General features: G+C 43.7%; 1 protein-coding gene across 1 annotated transcript in view; it reads left to right on the forward strand.

Annotated features, from left to right (window-relative positions):
• Nucleotides 1–362: 362 nt before the first annotated feature.
• The window catches only part of LOC101048424 (uncharacterized), a 33,934-nt gene continuing 15,652 nt past the window's right edge, over nt 363–18,644 (forward strand). Inside the window, exon 1 of the mRNA XM_039465476.2 lies at nt 363–542. Coding sequence (XP_039321410.1) covers nt 540–542 — 3 coding nt within the window. The 5' untranslated portion in view covers nt 363–539. The remainder of the gene's footprint in view (nt 543–18,644) is intronic.

An 18,644-nucleotide genomic window follows, 5' to 3' on the forward strand; every position in this document is an offset into this window, starting at 1 on the left:
TGCTCAAAGAACAGAAACTGGGAAGGTCATAAAATCTGAAATTTTAAAATAATTTGCATTATATTCTATTTGTAAATAGCCATATAAAATATTATTTGTAAATGGATATGACTTTACACACCAGTCTAAAGGCTAATACTCTCTGCGGTGGGCCAGGCTCAGCTCAGGAAGGAAGCCCTGCCTGAAAAGGCTGCAGCCTAGGCTGTCTGTCACTTTTTCTTCACCCAGCCCAGCACCCGATCACATCTTTTGTCACTCAGGGCCTGAGAGGGTGGGGTTTAAAACGTGATTCAATCAGCGACGCTGGGCTGGGAGCCGTCCAATCAGCGACGCTGTTCTGGGAGCCGTCCAATCAGGGACGCAGCCGGAGCGGACCGGAAGGCTTCGGGAATGTGGCGCGGCCTTTGTCTCTCGCCGCAGGAGCTCCGGGTCTCGTCTTCCCTTCTCCGTGTCCTGTGCTCTGCGCCTCTGTGGCCCTGCGACCTGAAGGTATTGGGAGTCCCACAGCTAGGACGCCGGGATCCCCTGGAACCCTAGAAATGGTGAGAGTGCCGGGTCGAACCTCCCGAGAGAGGCGAAGGGGCCGGTTGGAACCGGTGGGAAGTGGCTGTGGCGGGACTCGGGCCTCCCCGCAGTCAGCTCCACCATCTGCTCCCGGAGTGCTTGCCCGGCTCGGCCTCAGTCCCCTTCAGCCATAAGATGGCGGCTGCGCTGACAGGCGGGCCCCGGTGTACTGCCTCTTTCCTGCGCAGGGACTGTGCTCTGGTCCGGAGCCATCGCGGGGCGGCTCTGCACCCGTGACCGTCGCGTCTCTCCCCGATTGTGCAGGGACCACAGGAGGGTCGTCAGGAGAGAATCCCGACTCCGGGTGCGGGTTCCATGAGTGTGAAGAGCTTTGGTCCGTGGGGTTCCCAACTCCTCTTCCCCTCTTGTTAAAAATGTATGGGAGTCACCCTAAAAACATTAAATACTTTAATCAAAGAGTGATTCAAAAATTATCAAGCACCCTGCTGTGGTTCGTAATTTGTGGTTGATGGACGGGGCTTGAGAGAAAAAGAGTTATAAACTGCATGATACCCACCTTCTGACGCCTGTTTCTGTGAATTCATCAGAAATAAAAATAAAAATAAACTGCATGATGAAGAAAACCAAATTCAGTAATTGGTTAGGTACAGTTATGTAGTTTCTTCATTTGTGCAATAAAGGTGAAAATTTCCTGATTATGTAATCCGAGGTTACTTGGCAGTTTATAGTTGGTTAAGGCTGAATTTTCTCTCAATGTAGTTATTTACTAAAAAATGCACCTCAGTTAGATTTTTTTAAAAGTACGAATCCAGGGCTAGAGACACCTCAGTCTAATTGCCTGCGGTTTAATTATTTTCACACTCCGTGGGAAACTGATTTTCTGCTGCATTTTTCACCTGTGTCCTAAGCAGTGTCTTAAGTCTAACCGCTATCCCTCATTTCTCCAGCCTCACTCTGGCTTGCAGTAAGATACTAAATTTCCAGTTTCATCTGGGGTTCCCAAATGCCAGCTCCTCCCTAATTTCCATTATCAGCTATTTGTCTTTTAATGTACTTTTCTATATCATATTATTTTTTGCAAAGCATTAAATGACAGTTTTTAAAAGATTTGTTATCTGTTTGTAAATATTACCCATGAGAAGAAAGCAAAGAGTAATCCCCTGACGCTGTATTGTAAAAAAGTGTCTGTGTCTCTTCTGCTTACATCTTCTCTAGGCACAGAGATCTTGTTAGAATATTTTGGGTCAAGGTTTTCCTTTGGAATCTTTATGAGGTGATGTGTCCTCAGTCACCCTTTAGTTTTTTTCTGGTCCTGGGTTTCAGTACTGTTTGGGATAAACCAAGATACCCACCATGGTTATGTCAGCTAAAGTGTCTAGGGAATATCAGCTTCTGGGTTATTTTCTCCCATAGGATGACCTGAGGTATAAAATGTATCCTCTCAAGGGAGCAAGTGGATGCCCTGGGGCTGAGAGAAATCTTTTGGTGTGCTCTTTTTTTTTTTGAAAAGATAACCCCTGAGGCATTAAAATTGTCTACACCAAACCCAGCTTTTATTTCTTGGGCACATTGCTGGTCAGCCAATCAGATGCTGGTACTGAGGGGAAAACACAGAAATGATTTCTGCCCCCTGGATTCTCTAAGGTTGGAGAAAGATAATGAAATAAATATATTGAAAGAAAAAGTGTTAAAAAGCCAAAAATTTGTCACAGAAAATACAGTGTCCCAAAAGATCAAACAAACAAAAAGTGACTCCAGTGAGATGGTGTCAGAACTTGCAAAGTAAAATGCCCCTCGGGATTTAACTGGGGCATAATGCAGGGTCTCCTGAATGGGTGGTTCTCTCAAGTGATTGAATGGCCTGACTTGAAATACAAGTCAGACACATCTGTTTTTTTTATTTGTTTGTTTGTTTTTTTAATTTAATTTAATTTTTTTTAAGACGGGGTTTCACCATGTTGGTCAGGCTGGTCTTGAACTCCTGACCTCAGGTGATCTGCCCGCCTTGGCCTCCAAAGTGCTTGGATTACAGGTGTGAGCCACCACGCCTGGCCAACACATCTGTTTTTTGAGGCGGAGTTTTTTGCTCTTGTTATCCAGGCTGGAGTGCAATGGTGAGATCTCCGCTCACCACAACCTCCGCCTCCTGGGTTCAGGCAATTCTCCCGCCTCAGCCTCCTGAGTAGCTGGGATTACAGGCACGCGCCACCATACCCAGCTAATGCTTTGTATTTTTAGTAGAGATGGGGTTTCACCACGTTGACCAGGATGGTCTCAATCTCTTGACCTCATGATCCACCCACCTCGGCCTCCCAAAGTGCTGGGATTACAGGCTTGAGCCACCGCGCCCGGCACATCTGTTTTTTAATCAGCACTGCCTGGGTTTGTCACCTTGAGAAATATTTGTTTACTTATTTTGACCTCGGTTTTTAGCTGTAAATTGCAGTATATTAGTAGGGCTTGAAAGGCAGAATTTTATTTTACTTTTTTTGAGACAGAGTTTCACTCTTGTTGCCCAGACTGGAGTGCAGTGGCAAGATCTCGGCTCACTGCAACCTACGCCTCCCAGGTTTAAGTGATTCTACTGTGTCATAGTCTCCTGAGTAGCTGGGATTACAGGCACGTGCCACCATGCCCAGCTAATTTTTTGTATTTTTAGTAGAGACGGGGTTTCACCATGTTGACCAGAATGGTCTCGATCTCTTGACCTCGTGATCCACCTGCCTCGGCCTCCCAAAGTGCTGGGATTACAGGCTTGAGCCACCGCGCCCGGCCCCTGTTTTTTGTTTTTTTTGAGGAGTCTCAGTCTTTCACCCAGGCTGGAGTAAAATGGCATAATCTCAGCTCACTGCAACCTGTTACCCAGGTTCAAGCGATTATCCTGCCTGAGCCACGTGAAAAGCTGGGATTACAGGCACCCGCCACCATGCCAAGCTAATTTTTGTATTTTTACTGGAGATGGAATTTAGCCATTTTGGCCAGGCTGGTCTCAAATTCCTGACCTCAAGTAATCCACGTGGCTCAGCCTCCCAAAGTGCTAGGATTAGAGGCATGAGCCACTGCATCTGTCCGACAGATGTTCTTTTTTTTTTTTTTTTTTTTTTTTTTTTGAGATGGAGTTTCACTCTTGTTACCCAGGCTGGAGTGCAATGGCACGATCTCGGCTCACCGCAACCTCCGCCTCCTGGGTTCAGGCAATTCTCCTGCCTCAGCCTCCGGAGTAGCTGGGATTACAGGCACGTGCCACCATGCCCAGCTAATTTTTTGTATTTTTAGTAGAGACGGTTTCACCATGTTGACCAGGATGGTCTCGATCTCTCGACCTCGTGATCCACCCACCTCGGCCTCCCAAAGTGCTGGGATTACAGGCTTGAGCCACCGCGCCGGGCCCTCCTTTTTTTTTTTTTTAAGATTTTGTTTTATTTATTTAGGTTCTGGGGTACACGCGCAGATCGTGCAGGATTGTTACATAGGTACACACATGGCAAGGTGGTTTGCTGCCTTCCTCACCACCACCACCACCCCCGCCACCCCCACCAGTCACCAGTTTCTGGTATTTCTCCCCATGTTATCCCTCCCCACCCTACCCCCCCCACGCTGTCCCTCCCCTAGTCCCAACTGACTGCAGTGTGCGATGCTCCCCTCCCTGTGTCCACCACGTGTTCTAACTGTTCAACACCCGCCTTAATTTTTCTTATTCTGTGTATTTGAGTATGTGATATTTGTAAGGTTGAGAATAAAGACTAAAGTTAGAGAGAGAACACTTTACATTAATCATACAGCTCCTATGTAACCTTCTTGTTTGTCAAACATACCCTGAATGGTTTTGAAAAGTATTAGGCTGCAGTATCCATCACTTATTAGACTTCAGTGATCACTTTTTTACTTTATCCATTTAAATATTCCCTAACATATCCAAAGTTCTGTTATTGATGCATAAGTGCTCAGACATAAAACTATTAAAATATTACTGATAAAAAGATGAGGCTCTATTTTACTACAGCGTTTGTGCCACTAAGCTTAAGTCCCTTGAACCTTTAAAATTATACTTCAGTTTTTTTCTTTTCTTTTTTTTTTTTTTGAGACGGAGTTTCGCTCTTGTTACCCAGGCTGGAGTGCAATGGCGCGATCTCGGCTCACCGCAACCTCCGCCTCCTGGGTTCAGGCAATTCTCCTGCCTCAGCCTCCTGAGTAGCTGGGATTACAGGCTCGTGCCACCATGCCCAGCTAATTTTTTGTATCTTTAGTAGAGACGGGGTTTCACCATGTTGACCAGGATGGTCTCGATCTCTCGACCTCGTGATCCACCCGCCTCAGCCTCCCAAAGTGCTGGGATTACAGGCTTGAGCCACCGCGCCCGGCTTTTTCTTTTCTTTTTTGAGTTGGTGTTTCGATTTTGTTTCCCAGGCTGAAGTGCAGTGCAGATCTTGGCTTACCGAAACCTCTGTCTCCCAGATTTAGGCGTTTCTCCTGCCTCAGCCTCCTGAGTAGCTGAGATCACAGGAACGCACCACCATGCCCAGCTAATTTTGGATTTTTATAGATACGGGGTTTCATTTATGTTTGTCAGGCTGGTCTCGAAATCCCGACCTCAGTGGATCCGCCTGCTTTGGCCTCCCAAAATGCTGGGATTACAGGCGTCAGACACTGCGACCGGCCCACTTTCGTTTTTTCTTAGTTTTCAAATCCAGTTATGTCAAAAGTACATATAACAAGAATTTGAATGTAAATTATTTTGGAATTGAATCCAAATCATTAAATACTAAATTTGGCAAATGCATTTGACTGGGCCAGAAATTGTTTTTAAAAATTGAATAGGCCGGGCGCGGTGGCTCAAGCCTGTAATCCCAGCACTTTGGGAGGCCGAGGCGGGCGGATCACGAAGTCGAAAGATCGAGACCATCCTGGTCAACATGGTGAAACCCCATCTCTACTAAAAATACAAAAAAAATCAGCTGGGCATGGTGGCGCGTGCCTGTAATCCCAGCTACTCAGGAGGCTGAGGCAGGAGAATTGCCTGAGCCCAGGAGGCGGAGGTTGCGGTGAGCCGAGATCGCGCCATTGCACTCCAGCCTGGGTAACAAGAGCGAAACTCCGTCTCCAAAAAAAAAAAAAAATTGAATAGAAAGTGTGACAAAGCTGAAACTTGTAAAATATACATGCTTTTATGACAAATCATTTTGTGATCATTTAAATTCTAAAGTTAGCAGTGTTATATAGTAGACTTCAATATAAGTTGGCTGTTTGAAATGTGAATATTGGGCCGGGCGCGGTGGCTCAAGCCTGTAATCCCAGCACTTTGGGAGGCCGAGGCGGGTGGATCACGAGGTCAAGAGATCGAGACCATCCTGGTCAACGTGGTGAAACCCCGTCTCTACTAAAAATACAAAAAATTAGCTGGGCATGGTGGCGCGTGCCTGTAGTCCCAGCCACTCAGGAGGCTGAGGCAGGAGCATTGCCTGAACCCAGGAGGCGGAAGTTGCGGTGAGCCGAGATCGTGCCATTGCACTCCAGCCTGGGTAACAGGAGCAAAAATCCATCTCAAAAAAAAAAAAAAAAAAAAAAAATATTGGGGCCGGAAGCGGTGGCTCACTCCTGTAATCTCAGCACTTTGGGAGGCTGAGGCGGGTGGATCATGAGGTCGAGAGATCGAGACCATCCTGGTCAACATGGCGAAACCCCGTCTCTACTAAAAAGACAAAAATTAGCTGGGCATGGTGATGCGTGCCTGTAATCCCAGCCACTCAGGAGGCTGAGGCAGGAGAATAGTCTGAACCCAGGAGGCGGAGGCTGCAGTGAGCCGAGATCGTGCCATTGCACTCCAGCCTGGGTAACAAGAGCGAAACTGTATCTCAAAACAAACAAACAGAAAAAAAAGCAAACAACAACAACAACAACAAAAATCTTGTGACATTTAAAGATACAGTTTGAGAATATATTTCAAGTAAAATAAGCCAGTAACAAAATGATGGATGTTATCATTTCACTTATATGATATAAAATAGTCACACTCATAAAAACAGAATGTGAAATGGTGGTTCTCAAGAGCTCAAGACAGAATAAAATGGGTAAATGTTATTTAACCCATACTGAGTTTTAGTTTTACAAGAGGTAAAATTTCAAGAAGTGTTTTGCATAATGAGGTGAATGTAGTTGACATGCCTCAAATACACAGTTTTGTTGTTTTGTTTTTTTTTTTGAGACAGGGTCTCAAATTGTCACCCAAGTTTGAGTGCAATGGCACAATTATGGTTCAGTTCAGCCTCACACTCCCAGGCCCAAATAATCCTGCCCCTCAATCTCTCAAGTAGCTGGGACCACAGGTACACATCACCATGCCTGGCCATTTCTTATAAAAAAAAGTTTGTAGAGAGGATGTCTCCATATTTTCCCCAGGCTGTTTTGAAACTTTTGGATTCAAGCAATCCTCCTGTCCTGGCCTCTCAAAATCCTGGTTTTACAGATGTGACCCACTACCAATGTCTTCTGACATGTACATTTAAATAGATTTAAGAAGGGAATTATATATACCTTTACAATTTTTTTTAACTTGACAAAATACAGAATCATAAATCTTTTTTTAAATTACCTTTAAATCGCCGGATGTGGTGGCTCATGTCTGTAATCCCAACACTTTGGGAAGCCGAGGTGGGCAGATCATGAGGTCATGAGTTTGAGACCATCCTGTCTAACACGATGAAACCCCCATCTCTACTAAAAATATAAAATTAGCTGGGGGTGGTGGCACGTGCCTGTAGTCCCAGATACTTGGGAGGCTGAGGCAGAAGAATTGCTTGAATCTGGGAGGCGGAGGTTGCAGTGAACCGAGATGCGCCATTGCACTCCAGCCTGGGTGACAGAGCAGGACTCCATCTCAAAAAAAAAAAAAAAAAAAAAAAAAAATTACCTTTAAATCATTAAAGTGTTTTTCTCACACAAAGAATATACATGTTCATGATTAAACACATGGTGAAAATAAGACTATTTCCAAGGCTACTCACTTAGAGAAGATAAAAGGAACACTGAAAATGAGCTAAGAAACTGGGCAAGGTGGCTCATGCCTGTAATCCCAGCACTTTGCAATGCCAATGCAGGCAGACACCTGAGGTCAGGAGTTCAAGATCAGTTTGACCAACATGAGGAAACCGTGTCTCTACTAAAAATAGAAATTAAAAATTCCTGATAAAAATCCCTTTATGAGAGAACCAGGCATCATGGTTCACATTCGTAATAATAGCTACGTGGTACATTAAAGTTGGAGAATTGCTTCTGGTCAAAACACTAAGACCTGCCTGGGTTACGTAGCAAGACCTCATCTCAAAAATAAGTGTCTTTTTTTTTTTTTTTTGGACAGACTCTCACTATGTTGCCCAGGCTAGAGTGCAGTGGCACGATCTCAGCTCACTACAACCTCCACCTCCCAGGTTCAAGCAATTCTCCTGCCTCAGCCTCCCGAGTAGCTGAGATCACAGGCTGGCACCACCATTTCCGGCTATTTTTTAAAATTAATTTATTTACTTCAGGTGCATACTATATCTGGCATTTCTCCCCATGTTATCCCTCCCCATCTTCCCCTCCCTTCCCATCCCCTGCTGTCTCTCCCTACCCCCCTCAACTACCCCCAGTGTGTGATGCTCCTCTCCCAGAGTCCACATGTTCTCGTTGTTCAACACCCACCTATGAGTGAGAACATACGGTGTTTGGCTTTCTGTTCTTTTATTAGTTCGCTGAGAATGATGGTTTCCAGATTCATCCAAGTCCCTACAAAGGACACAAACTTGTTTTTTTTGGCTGCGTAGTATTCCATGGTGTACATGTACCACATTTTCTTTGTCCAATCTATCATTTATGGGCGTTTGGGTTGATTCTATGGAAGTCTAGTATTTCTTTTTTTTTAGAGACAGTTTCCAGTTGACACTCAGAAACAGGTTATTCAGTTTCCAAGTAGTTATGCGGGTTTGTGTGTGTTTCTTGATCCTGAGTCCTATTCTGACTGCGCTGTGGTCTGATAGACTGTTTGTTATGATTTCTGTTCTTTGGCGTTTGCTGAGGGGTGATTTGCTTCCAATGATATGGTCAATTTTAGAGTATGTGCAATTTGGTACTGAGAAAAATGTATATTCTGTGGATTTGGGGTGGAGTGTTCTATATATGTGTATTAGGTCCACTTGGTCCAGCTCTACATTCAAGTCCTGGATATCCTTGTTAATTTTCTTTTTTTTTTTTTTTTTTGATCCTTGTTAATTTTCTGCTGATTTATCTAATATTGACAGTGGAGTGTTGAAGTCTCCCACTATTATTGTGTGGGAGTCTAAATCTTGTTTTAGGTCATTAAGAACTTGCTTCATGTATCTGGGTGCTCCTGTGTTGGGGACGTATGTATTTAGGGTACTTAACTCTTCCTGTTGGATTGATTCTTTGACCATAATGTAGTGTCCTTCTTTGTCTCTTTTGATCTTTGTTGAAGTCCATTTTATCAGAGACTAGGATTACAACCCCTGCTTTTTTTTGTTCTCCATTTGCTTCGTAAATCTTCTTCTATCCCTTTATTGCGAGTCTATGTGTGTCTTTGTATGTGAGATGGGTTTCCTGAATACAGCACACCGATGGGTTCTGACTTTTTATCCAGTTTGCCAGTCTGTGTCTTTTGATTGGAGCATTTAGGCCATTTACTTTCAATGTTAATATTGCTATATGTGATTTGATGCTGCCATTTTGTTACTGACTGGTTTTCTTTCCCATTAGTTGCCTCATTTTCTTCATTGCATTTTTGGTCTTTGCCAACTGGTTTGCTTTTGCAGTGACTGGTACTTGTTCCTTTCCATGCTTAGTGTTTCTCTCAGGAGCTCTTGTAGGGCAGGTTTGGTGGTGACAAAATCTCTCAATAATTCCTTGTCCGTAAAGGATTTTATTTCTCCTTCACTTACAAAGCTTAGTTTGGCTGGATATGAGATTCTGGGTTGAAAGTTCTTTTCTTTAAGGATGTTGAATATTGGCCTCCACTCTCTTCTGGCTTGTAGGGTTTCTGCAGAGAGATCTGCTGTGAATCTGATGGGCTTCCCTCTGTGGGTGACCTGGCCTTTCTCTCTGGCTGCCCTTAGTATTTTTTCCTGCATTTCAACCCTGGTGAATCTGACGATTATGTGCCTTGCGGTTGCTCTTCTTGAGGAGTATCTTTGGGGAGTTCTCTGTATTTCTTGAATTTGAAATTTGGACTGCCTTGCTAGACTTGGGAAGTTCTCCTGGATAATATCCTGGAACATGTTTTCCAGCTTGGATTCATTCTCGCCGTCATATTCAGGTATACCGATCAAGCGTAGATTAGGTCTTTTCACATAATCCCATATTACTCGGAGGCTTTGTTCATTTCTTTTCACTCTTTTTTCTCTTGTCTTGCCTTCTCTTTTTATTTCATTGAGTTGATCTTCAATCTCTGATATCCTTTCTTCTCCTTTATCGATCTGGCTATTAGAACTTGTGTTTACTTCACGTAGTTCCTGTGCTGTGTTTTTCCACTCCACCAAGTCGTCTAAGTTCTTCTGTATGCTGGTTATTCTAATTAGCATTTTGTCTAACTTTTTTTCAAGGTTTTTGTTTCCTTTCCTTTGAGTTAGAACATGTTCCTTTAGCTCAGAAATGTTTCTCACTAGCCACCTTCTGAAGCCTTTTTCTGTCAATTCGTCGCACTCCTCGGTCAAGTTGTGATTCTGTGCTGTTGAGGAGTTGTGATGCCTTGAAGGAGAAGAGGTGTTCTGGTCTTTGATGATGGTTTCATCTTTTTTGTGCTGGTTTTTTCCCATCTTTGTGGATTTACCTGGCTGTGCTGTCAGGGAGCTGCTTGATGAGGATGCTTGTCTGCCCAGGGAGGCCAGGTTTCTGTAGTTCTCTAACATCACATTCCTATATAATTTCCGCTGTGCAGGGTCCAGGCATTGCCACTCCTCCAGAGAGAATTCTATGGCCATATCCCTAAATGTCAGTGGTTCCATTTCTAGGCTTCTAGGGGGTCCCGGCGTCGTAGCTGTAGATCCAATACCTGCAGGTCACAGGGCCACACAAGCCAGGCGTCTAGGCGAACAGGACACAGAGCAGTGGAAAAGAGACCGACAGATGTTCTTAAATGCAGGTTTTTGATAACTTTAGGAATTGTTACATTAGAATAGAGAAAAAACTTTTAGTATTTACGGAGAACTGAAATGTTCATGACTATCAAACAGAATAGGAATTAACTGAATGGACTGAACTAACAGAAGACTGCGTAATATTTTTGACTTTGCATAAAACGTCACTGATCCTTTGGTTTGTTTTTCACAGTCAAGAAAACTCTGGACCAGGTGCGGTGGCTAACGCCTGTAATTCCAGCACTTTGGGAGGCTGAGGCAGGTGGATTACCTGAGGTCGGGAGTTTGAAACCAGCCTGACCAATATGGAGAAAACCTGTCTCTAATAAAAGTACAAAATTAGCCGGGCATGGTGGCACATGCCTGTAATCTCAGCTACTGTGGAGGCTACGGCAAAAGAATTGCTTGAACCCAGGAGGCAAAGGTTGCAGTGAGCTGAGATCTTATCATTACACTCTAGCCTAGTCAACAAGAGCAAAACTCCATCTCAAAAAAAGAAAACTGAATAGTTAGGCAAAAATATAATCACCCCTGTTCAGCATGAAATAGTTACAGAAAATAGACCTTCATCCCTTTTTTTTTTTTTTTTTTTTTTTGAGACGGAGTTTCGCTCTTGTTACCCAGGCTGGAGTGCAATGGCACGATCTCGGCTCACCACAACCTCCGCCTCCTGGGTTCAGGCAATTCTCCTGCCTCAGCCTCCTGAGTAGCTGGGACTACAGGCATGCGCCACCATGCCCAGCTGATTTTTTATATTTTTAGTAGAGACGGGGTTTCACCATGTTGACCAGGATGGTCTCGATCTCTTGACCTCGTGATCCACCCGCCTCGGCCTCCCAAAGTGCTGGGATTACAGGCTTGAGCCACCGCGCCCGGCCTTCCCTATTCTTTTCCTTGGTAGCTAGCATTCTAAAAACTAAGCCTTGAGCTGGCAGGGCGCAGTGGCTCACACCTGTAATCTTAACACTTTGGGAGGCCGAGGTGGGTAGATCACCTGAGGTCAGGAGTTCAAGACCAGCCTGGCCATCACGGTGAAACCCCGTCTTTAAATAAATAAATCAATAAATAAATAAATACTAAAAAAAAAAAAAAAAAAAAAAACAACTAAGCATTGGAATTGTTTGAACTTACCCAGCCATAAAAAAACACACACCTAGGCCGGGTGCAGTGGCTCAAGCCTGTAATCCCAGCACTTTGGGAGGCCGAGGCGGGTGGATCACAATGTTGAGAGATCGAGACCAACCTGGTTAACATGGTGAAACCCCGTCTCTACTAAAAATACAAAAAATTAGCTGGGCATGGTGGCGCGTGCCTGTCATCCCAGCTACTCAGGAGGCTGAGGCAGGAGAATTGCCTGAACCCAGGAGGCGGAGGTTGCGGTGAGCCGAGATCGTGCCATTGCACTCCAGCCTGGGTAACAAGAGCGAAACTCCGTCTCAAAAAAAAAAAAAAAACCACACACCTGAGAAAACTTTTAAACTCTTTCTGGAAAAGAAAAAGGCAAATAAGAATTTTTAACAAATCAAATCTAAAATTAGACTTTTTTTTTTTTTTTTTTTTTTTCTAAAACCCACCTCTTTTATGCTCTCTGTAAATATTTTCCTGCCAGCCCGGCCTGGTGACTCATGCCTGTACTCCCAGCACTTTGGGAGGCCCAGGCAGGCAGATCATCCCAGGTGAGGAGATCAAGAGCAGCTTAGCCAACATGGTGAAACCCCATCTTTACTAAAAAAATATATAGGCCGGGCGCAGTGGCTCAAGCCTGTAATCCCAGCACTTTGGGAGGCAGAGGCAGGTGGATCACGAGGTCAAGAAATCGAGACCATCCTGGTCAACATGGTGAAACCCCGTCTCTACTAAAAATACAAAACATTAGCTGGGCATGGTGGCGTGTGCCTGTAATCCCAGCTACTCAGGAGGCTGAGGCAGGAGAATTGCCTGAACCCAGGAGGCGGAGGTTGCAGTGAGCCGAGATCGCGCCATTGCACTCCAGCCTGGGTAACAACAGGCACTTAAGTTTTCCCTTTTGCAGAAGAAAAGATCCCCATGTCCCATGTTCCTGTAGATGCCTAATTCTGTCACTCATAACCATCAGCAAAGAGCGCAAGACAGACTAATACAAAGAGAATAGCAGTGAATATCTCAGTGTCGAACATGTTCTTAGCTGAGATGAATTTTACTGAGAGAAATCTCTAACTTTCTAAATCTTAGGAAGGAATATAACCTTCTTAAGTTGGGCCTTGAATTCAAGTTCAGTCAAGCATCCTTGCTTTTTATTAAGAGGAGCCTTTAACCCACTTTTAGGAGAGACTCTAATTCCCCTAAGTTATGCCTGTGATCCAGTCTTATCCTTTACTCAGGTTTCTGCACCCCACTCACCCAAAGTCAGCCAATTGGTGCACACAGATGATTTTCCTTTGGGTCAGAGGTCTTTCAGTATTGCTCCCTTAGTGGTTACTGGAAAGAAGTTCTGATCCAGAACCCAAGAGAAGATTCTTGATCTTGTTCAAGAAAGAATTCAGGGCAAATCCACAGAGTAAAGTGAAAGCAAATTTATTAAAAAGTAAATAAATAAAAATGGCTTACTCCATAGGCAGAGCAGTCCTGAGGGCTGCTGGTTGCACATTTTTATGGTTATTTCTTGATTATATGCTAAACAAGGGGTAGAATATTTATGCCTCTCCTTTTTAAACTATTATAGGATAACTTCCTGATGTTGTCATGGCGTTTGTAAACTCTCATAGCACTGATGGAAGTGTAGCAGAGAAGATGACCAGAGATCATTCCCATTACCATGTTAATTTTGGCTGGGTTTATCCTGCTTCTATACTGCAACCTGTGTTACCAGCCAGGTCTTTATGTCCTGTATCTTGTGCTGACCTCCTATCTCATCTTATGAGTTAAAATGCCTAACCATCTGGGAATGCAGTCCAGTGGGTTTCAGCCTTGTTTTACTCAGCCTCTATTCAAAATGGAGTTGCTCTGGTTCAATATGCTTCTGACAGAGTCTGTGTCTGGCTATGTCATAAATAAAGAAAGGGAGCACCATCTAACTCATAATGGGAAAGGTATTTCTTTCCAAAAACTGTTCTAGAGAACACAAAGAATGAGGAATTTTATTAATCACAGCTGTTTACCCAGATTATGTATGTGCTTCATCGTTCCCCACTTCTTTTCTTTGTCATATACATTTCTTCCATTTGACTTTTCCTGGGTTGTATTTTTTATAATAAGCTAGTAAGCATAACTACATTGTTTTGCTGAGTTCTGTGAGCAGCTTGATCTAATTATTGAACTTGAGGAACATTGTGGGAGTTCCCATTTTTTTATATTTTGAGTTGGAGTCTCACTCTGTCACCCAGGCTGGAGTACAATGGCGTGGTCTTGGGTCATTGAAACCTTTACCTCCCAGGTTCAAGCAGTTCTCAGGCCTCAGCCTCCGAAGTAGCTGGGACTACAGGCGTGTGCCACCAGACTCAGCTAATTTTGTATTTTTAGTTGACTCGGGGTTTCTCCATATTGGCCAAGCTGATCTCAATCTCCTGACATCTGGTGATCCGCCCACCTCAGCTTCCCAAAGTGCTGGGATTACAGGCAGAAGCGACCATGCCTGACCCATGTCTTTGTTATTGCAAACAGTGCCGTAATAAACATGCATGTGCATGTGCCTCTATGGTAGAATAATTTACATTTCTTTGAGTATATACCCAATCTGAAGGTTGCTGGATCAAATAGTAATTCTGTTTTCAGTTCTATGAGGAATAGCCACGCTGCTTTTCACAGTGGTTGAATTAGTTTACCATTCTACCAGCAGTGTATAAACATTCCATTTTCTCTGCAACCTTGCCAGCATCTGTTACTGACTTTTTTTTTTTTTTTTTTTTGAGACGGGGTTTCGCTCTTGTTACCCAGGCTTGAGTGCAAGGGCGCGATCTCGGCTCACCGCAACCTCCGCCTCCTGGGTTCAGGCAATTCTCCTGCCTCAGCTTCCTGAGTAGCTGGGATTACAGGCACGCGCCACCACGCTCAGCTAATTTTTTGTATTTTTAGTAGAGACGGGGTTTCACCATGTTGACCAGGATGGTCTCGATCTCTCGACCTCGTGATCCACCCGCCTGGGCCTCCCAAAGTGCTGGGATTACAGGCTTGAGCCACTGCGCCTGGCCCATGCTGACTTCTTTAAGTAGTGTTTTGTCATTCTTGTCAGAGATCTTTCACTTCCCTGGTTAGCTGTATTCCTAGATACTCTATATTCTTTTTGTGGTAATTGTGATTGGAATTACATTTTTCATTTGCCTTTTGGCTTGGATGTTGTTGATGTACAGGGATGCTACTGATTTAGTGTCCTAAAACTTTGCTGAAGTTGTTTATCAGTCCTGTTGTTTAAAGAGGTTTTCTGGCTGGGCACGGTGGCTCTTGTCTGTAATTACAGCACTTTGGGTGGCCAAGGCCGGGCATATCACGAGATCAGAAGTTCAAGACCAGCTTACTCAACATGGTGAAACCCTGTTTCTAAAAAAATAAAAATAAAATAAAATCCCTCGCTCCCCTTTATAAAAAAAAAAATTCTGCGGAGACTGTAGGGTTTTGAAGATATAGGATCTACTCATTTGCACATAGGAATAGTTTGACTTCCTCTCTTCCTTTTTGGATGCCTTTTGTTTTCATCGTTTCCCTGATTGCTCTGGCCAAGACTTCCAATTCTATGTTGAATAGGAGTTTTGAGAGAAAACATCCTTGTGCCAGTTTTGAAGGAGAAATGCTTCTAGCTTGTGTCCATTCAGTATGTTAGTTGTAACTTTGTCATAGATGACTCATTATTTTGAAGTATATACCTTCAGTGCCTAGCTTTTTGAGGGTTTTAAACATGAAAGATGTTAAATTTTATTGAAAGCTTTTGTGGCATCTATTGAGATAGTCTTGTGGTTTTGTCTTTTGTTCTGTTTATGTGATGAATAACATTTATTAGTTGTTGTATGTTGAAACAACCTTGCATCCCAGAGATATAAGCTACTTGATCACACTGGATTAGCTTTTTGGGGTTCTTCTGTATTTGATTTGCCAGTATTTTTTTTTTTTTTTTTTTTGAGACAAGAGTCTCGCTCTTGTTACCCAGGCTGGAGTGCAATGGCACGATCTCGGCTCACCGCAACCTCCACCTCCTGGGTTCAGGCAATTCTCCTGTCTCAGCCTCCTGAGTAGCTGGGGTTACAGGCACGCGCCACCATGCCCAGCTAATTTTTTGTATTTTTAGTAGAGACGGGGTTTCACCATGTTGACCAGGATGGTCTCGATCTCTTGACCTCGTGATCCACCCGCCTCAGCCTCCCAAAGTGCTGGGATTACAGGCGTGAGCCACCGCGCCCGGCTGATTTGCCAGTATTTTTTTGAGAATATTGTCTTCAGTGTTTATCATGGATACTGGCCTGAAGCTTTTTATGTTTGTGTTTTATCTCTGCCAGGTTTTGGTATCAGAATGATGCTGTTCTTATGTAATGAGTTGAAAAAGAGTCCCTTTTACTCAGTATTTTGAAATAATCTTGGTAGAAGTGGTACCAGCTCTTTGTACATCAGGTAACATTCAGCTGTAAATCTGTCTGATCCTGTGGGTTTTTGGTTGCTGGGCTATTTATTACTAATTGAATTCTGGAGCTTGTTATTGGCCTATTCCGGGATTCTCTTTTGTTGCTGTTGCTGTTGTCTTTGGAGGCTGTATCTTTGCTTCGGGGTTACAATCCTCATGTTTGGCCCAAGTGAACTCTCTACTTATATTCATGTTGCCTCAGCTTTTTCCTTTTAGGTAGACATATTACTTAGAGTGTGCTAGGGAAGCCTCTAAGAGGAGATTTCTCTTTTGATTGTACTCTGTTTGCTGTAACACCCAAGTATGCAAACCGGGTTGATCCCACCTAGAATCTGCACATAAGATCTGGCCTCTGCCTGGGGTTCACAAGACAGGACTGGACTTTGGATTGAGAATATACAGAAAACTTAACAGGAGGCATTTTCTGCATCGTGAGATATCAACATAGACATCTAAAATCCCCCTTTGAGAGTGTGGCTTTTTGAGCTTTTCAGATCTTGTTCAGTGACGTGCTACAGTTATGTGAAAGACTCCAGGTGTAAATAGAGTCTGATGACATAGTCTTTAAGTTTAAATAAGCATCTTAAGAGTGAGAGAGCCGGGTGCGGTGGCTCAAGCCTGTAATTCCAGCACTTTGGGAGGCCGAGGCGTGTGGATCACAGGGTCAAGAGATCGAGACCATCCTGGTCAACATGGTGAAACCCCGTCTCTACTAAAAATACAAAAAAAATCAGCTGGGCATGGTGGCGCGTGCCTGTAATCCCAGCCACTCAGGAGGCTGAGGCAGGAGAATTGCCTGAACCCAGGAGGCGGAGGTTGCGGTGAGCCGAGATCGCGCCATTGCACTCCAGCCTGGGTAACAAGATGGAAACTCTGCCTCAAAAAAAAAAAAAAAAAGATAAATAAATAAGGAAAAAAGAAAAAAGAAAAAAAAAAAAAACAAAAAAACCTAAGACTTTATTCCAGATCTTTTGGGGAAGGAAAAAAAAAGCTGTCATGACAGGATCTCCAGTTTATTGTATACATTTAAATTTGAGAGTTACCTTATAAGCCATCATGTTTTCTTTGTCTGAAAATATACACAATTCATTATGATGTAAATATAGTACTAAAAAATGTATACATTTGTGTTTATGTCCTTAATTATATATTTTATTGTAGGGCCCAGCCCTACAGGGTCCTGTGAAGCCCCTCTCTACAGGTGTGGAGATGAGAAACTGTGGAAATAAAAGACACAAGACACTGAGAAAGAGAAAACAAGAGTTTGGGCCCAGGGATCCAGTGCTAGCCAAAGCACGGAGTCCGGCAGTGGCCCCGAGTGCCTGGACACTCTAACTTTTATTGAGTACAAAGCAGGGGGCAGGGTAGGTAGGGTGAGGTAATGGTTGTCAGTGGTAGGGTCAAGTACATTATGTGCCATAGGAATGGTGACCCAGAACTTTCACGTAGCCGAGATGAGGTAAGAAGCATAATGTGCCAACACTTTTTCCATACCTGTCAAGAAAGAATAAAGACCTTAAGATTTATGTTAGTATTACTAATATCTTCTAAGAAAAAGAACCAGGTGCAGAAGTAGAATGTGAAAGTAGACATGGAATGTGACTACTGAAGCACAGCATCACATAGAGACAATTAAGTTCCCAGATGTCACATACCACAAGAGCTTGGGGGAGCGGAGTTTTCTCCTAGCTCCTCTGGAGAAGGAGACATTGTAAATGTCCCCTTCCACAGCTGGCTAAACAGCAGGCGCTTTCCCAGTGCTGGCGCTGCTGCACAGCCAAGGCACCCTCCAACAGCCCCTACATGGGCGTGACGGAGGGCTTAGAGTGTCTTGTGTTAGTGTCACTTCTTTCACAATGTCACCTTAGGTTCATACTTCCACCTGAGAGACTTTAGTGAAAGATTATGCTGAATATATGTATATATATCTTAATGGTTACCTATGAATAACTAAGATCACATAACTAAGATCACCTAGGAATAACTACTATAGTTATATCTCTAGTTATTTTCTTCTTCATTATTTATATGGGAACAGGCTGAGGCTTCTGACTCCTTCCTCATACTTATGGGGTCTCCCACCCACAGTTTATCATCCGGAAGAGTATCAGATAGGCACTGGTGATGTGTATCTTATGCCATCCTCTTCCCTCAAAGGAAGAGAATACATGAGAGAATATTTGTGTTGAAAATTATTGGATAATTTCAGTTGTTTTTTTTTTTTTTTTTTTTTTTTTTTTTTTTGAGACAGAGTTTCGCTCTTGTTACCCAGGCTGGAGTGCAATGGCGCGATCTCGGCTCACCGCAACCTCCGCCTCCTGGGTTCAGGCAATTCTCCTGCCCCAGCCTCCTTAGAAGTTGGGATTACAGGCACATGCCACCATGCCCAGCTAATTTTTTATATTTTTAGTAGA

Source organism: Saimiri boliviensis, chromosome 14, assembly GCF_048565385.1.
Source record: "Saimiri boliviensis isolate mSaiBol1 chromosome 14, mSaiBol1.pri, whole genome shotgun sequence".
In the NCBI taxonomy this organism is placed as follows: domain Eukaryota; kingdom Metazoa; phylum Chordata; class Mammalia; order Primates; family Cebidae; genus Saimiri; species Saimiri boliviensis.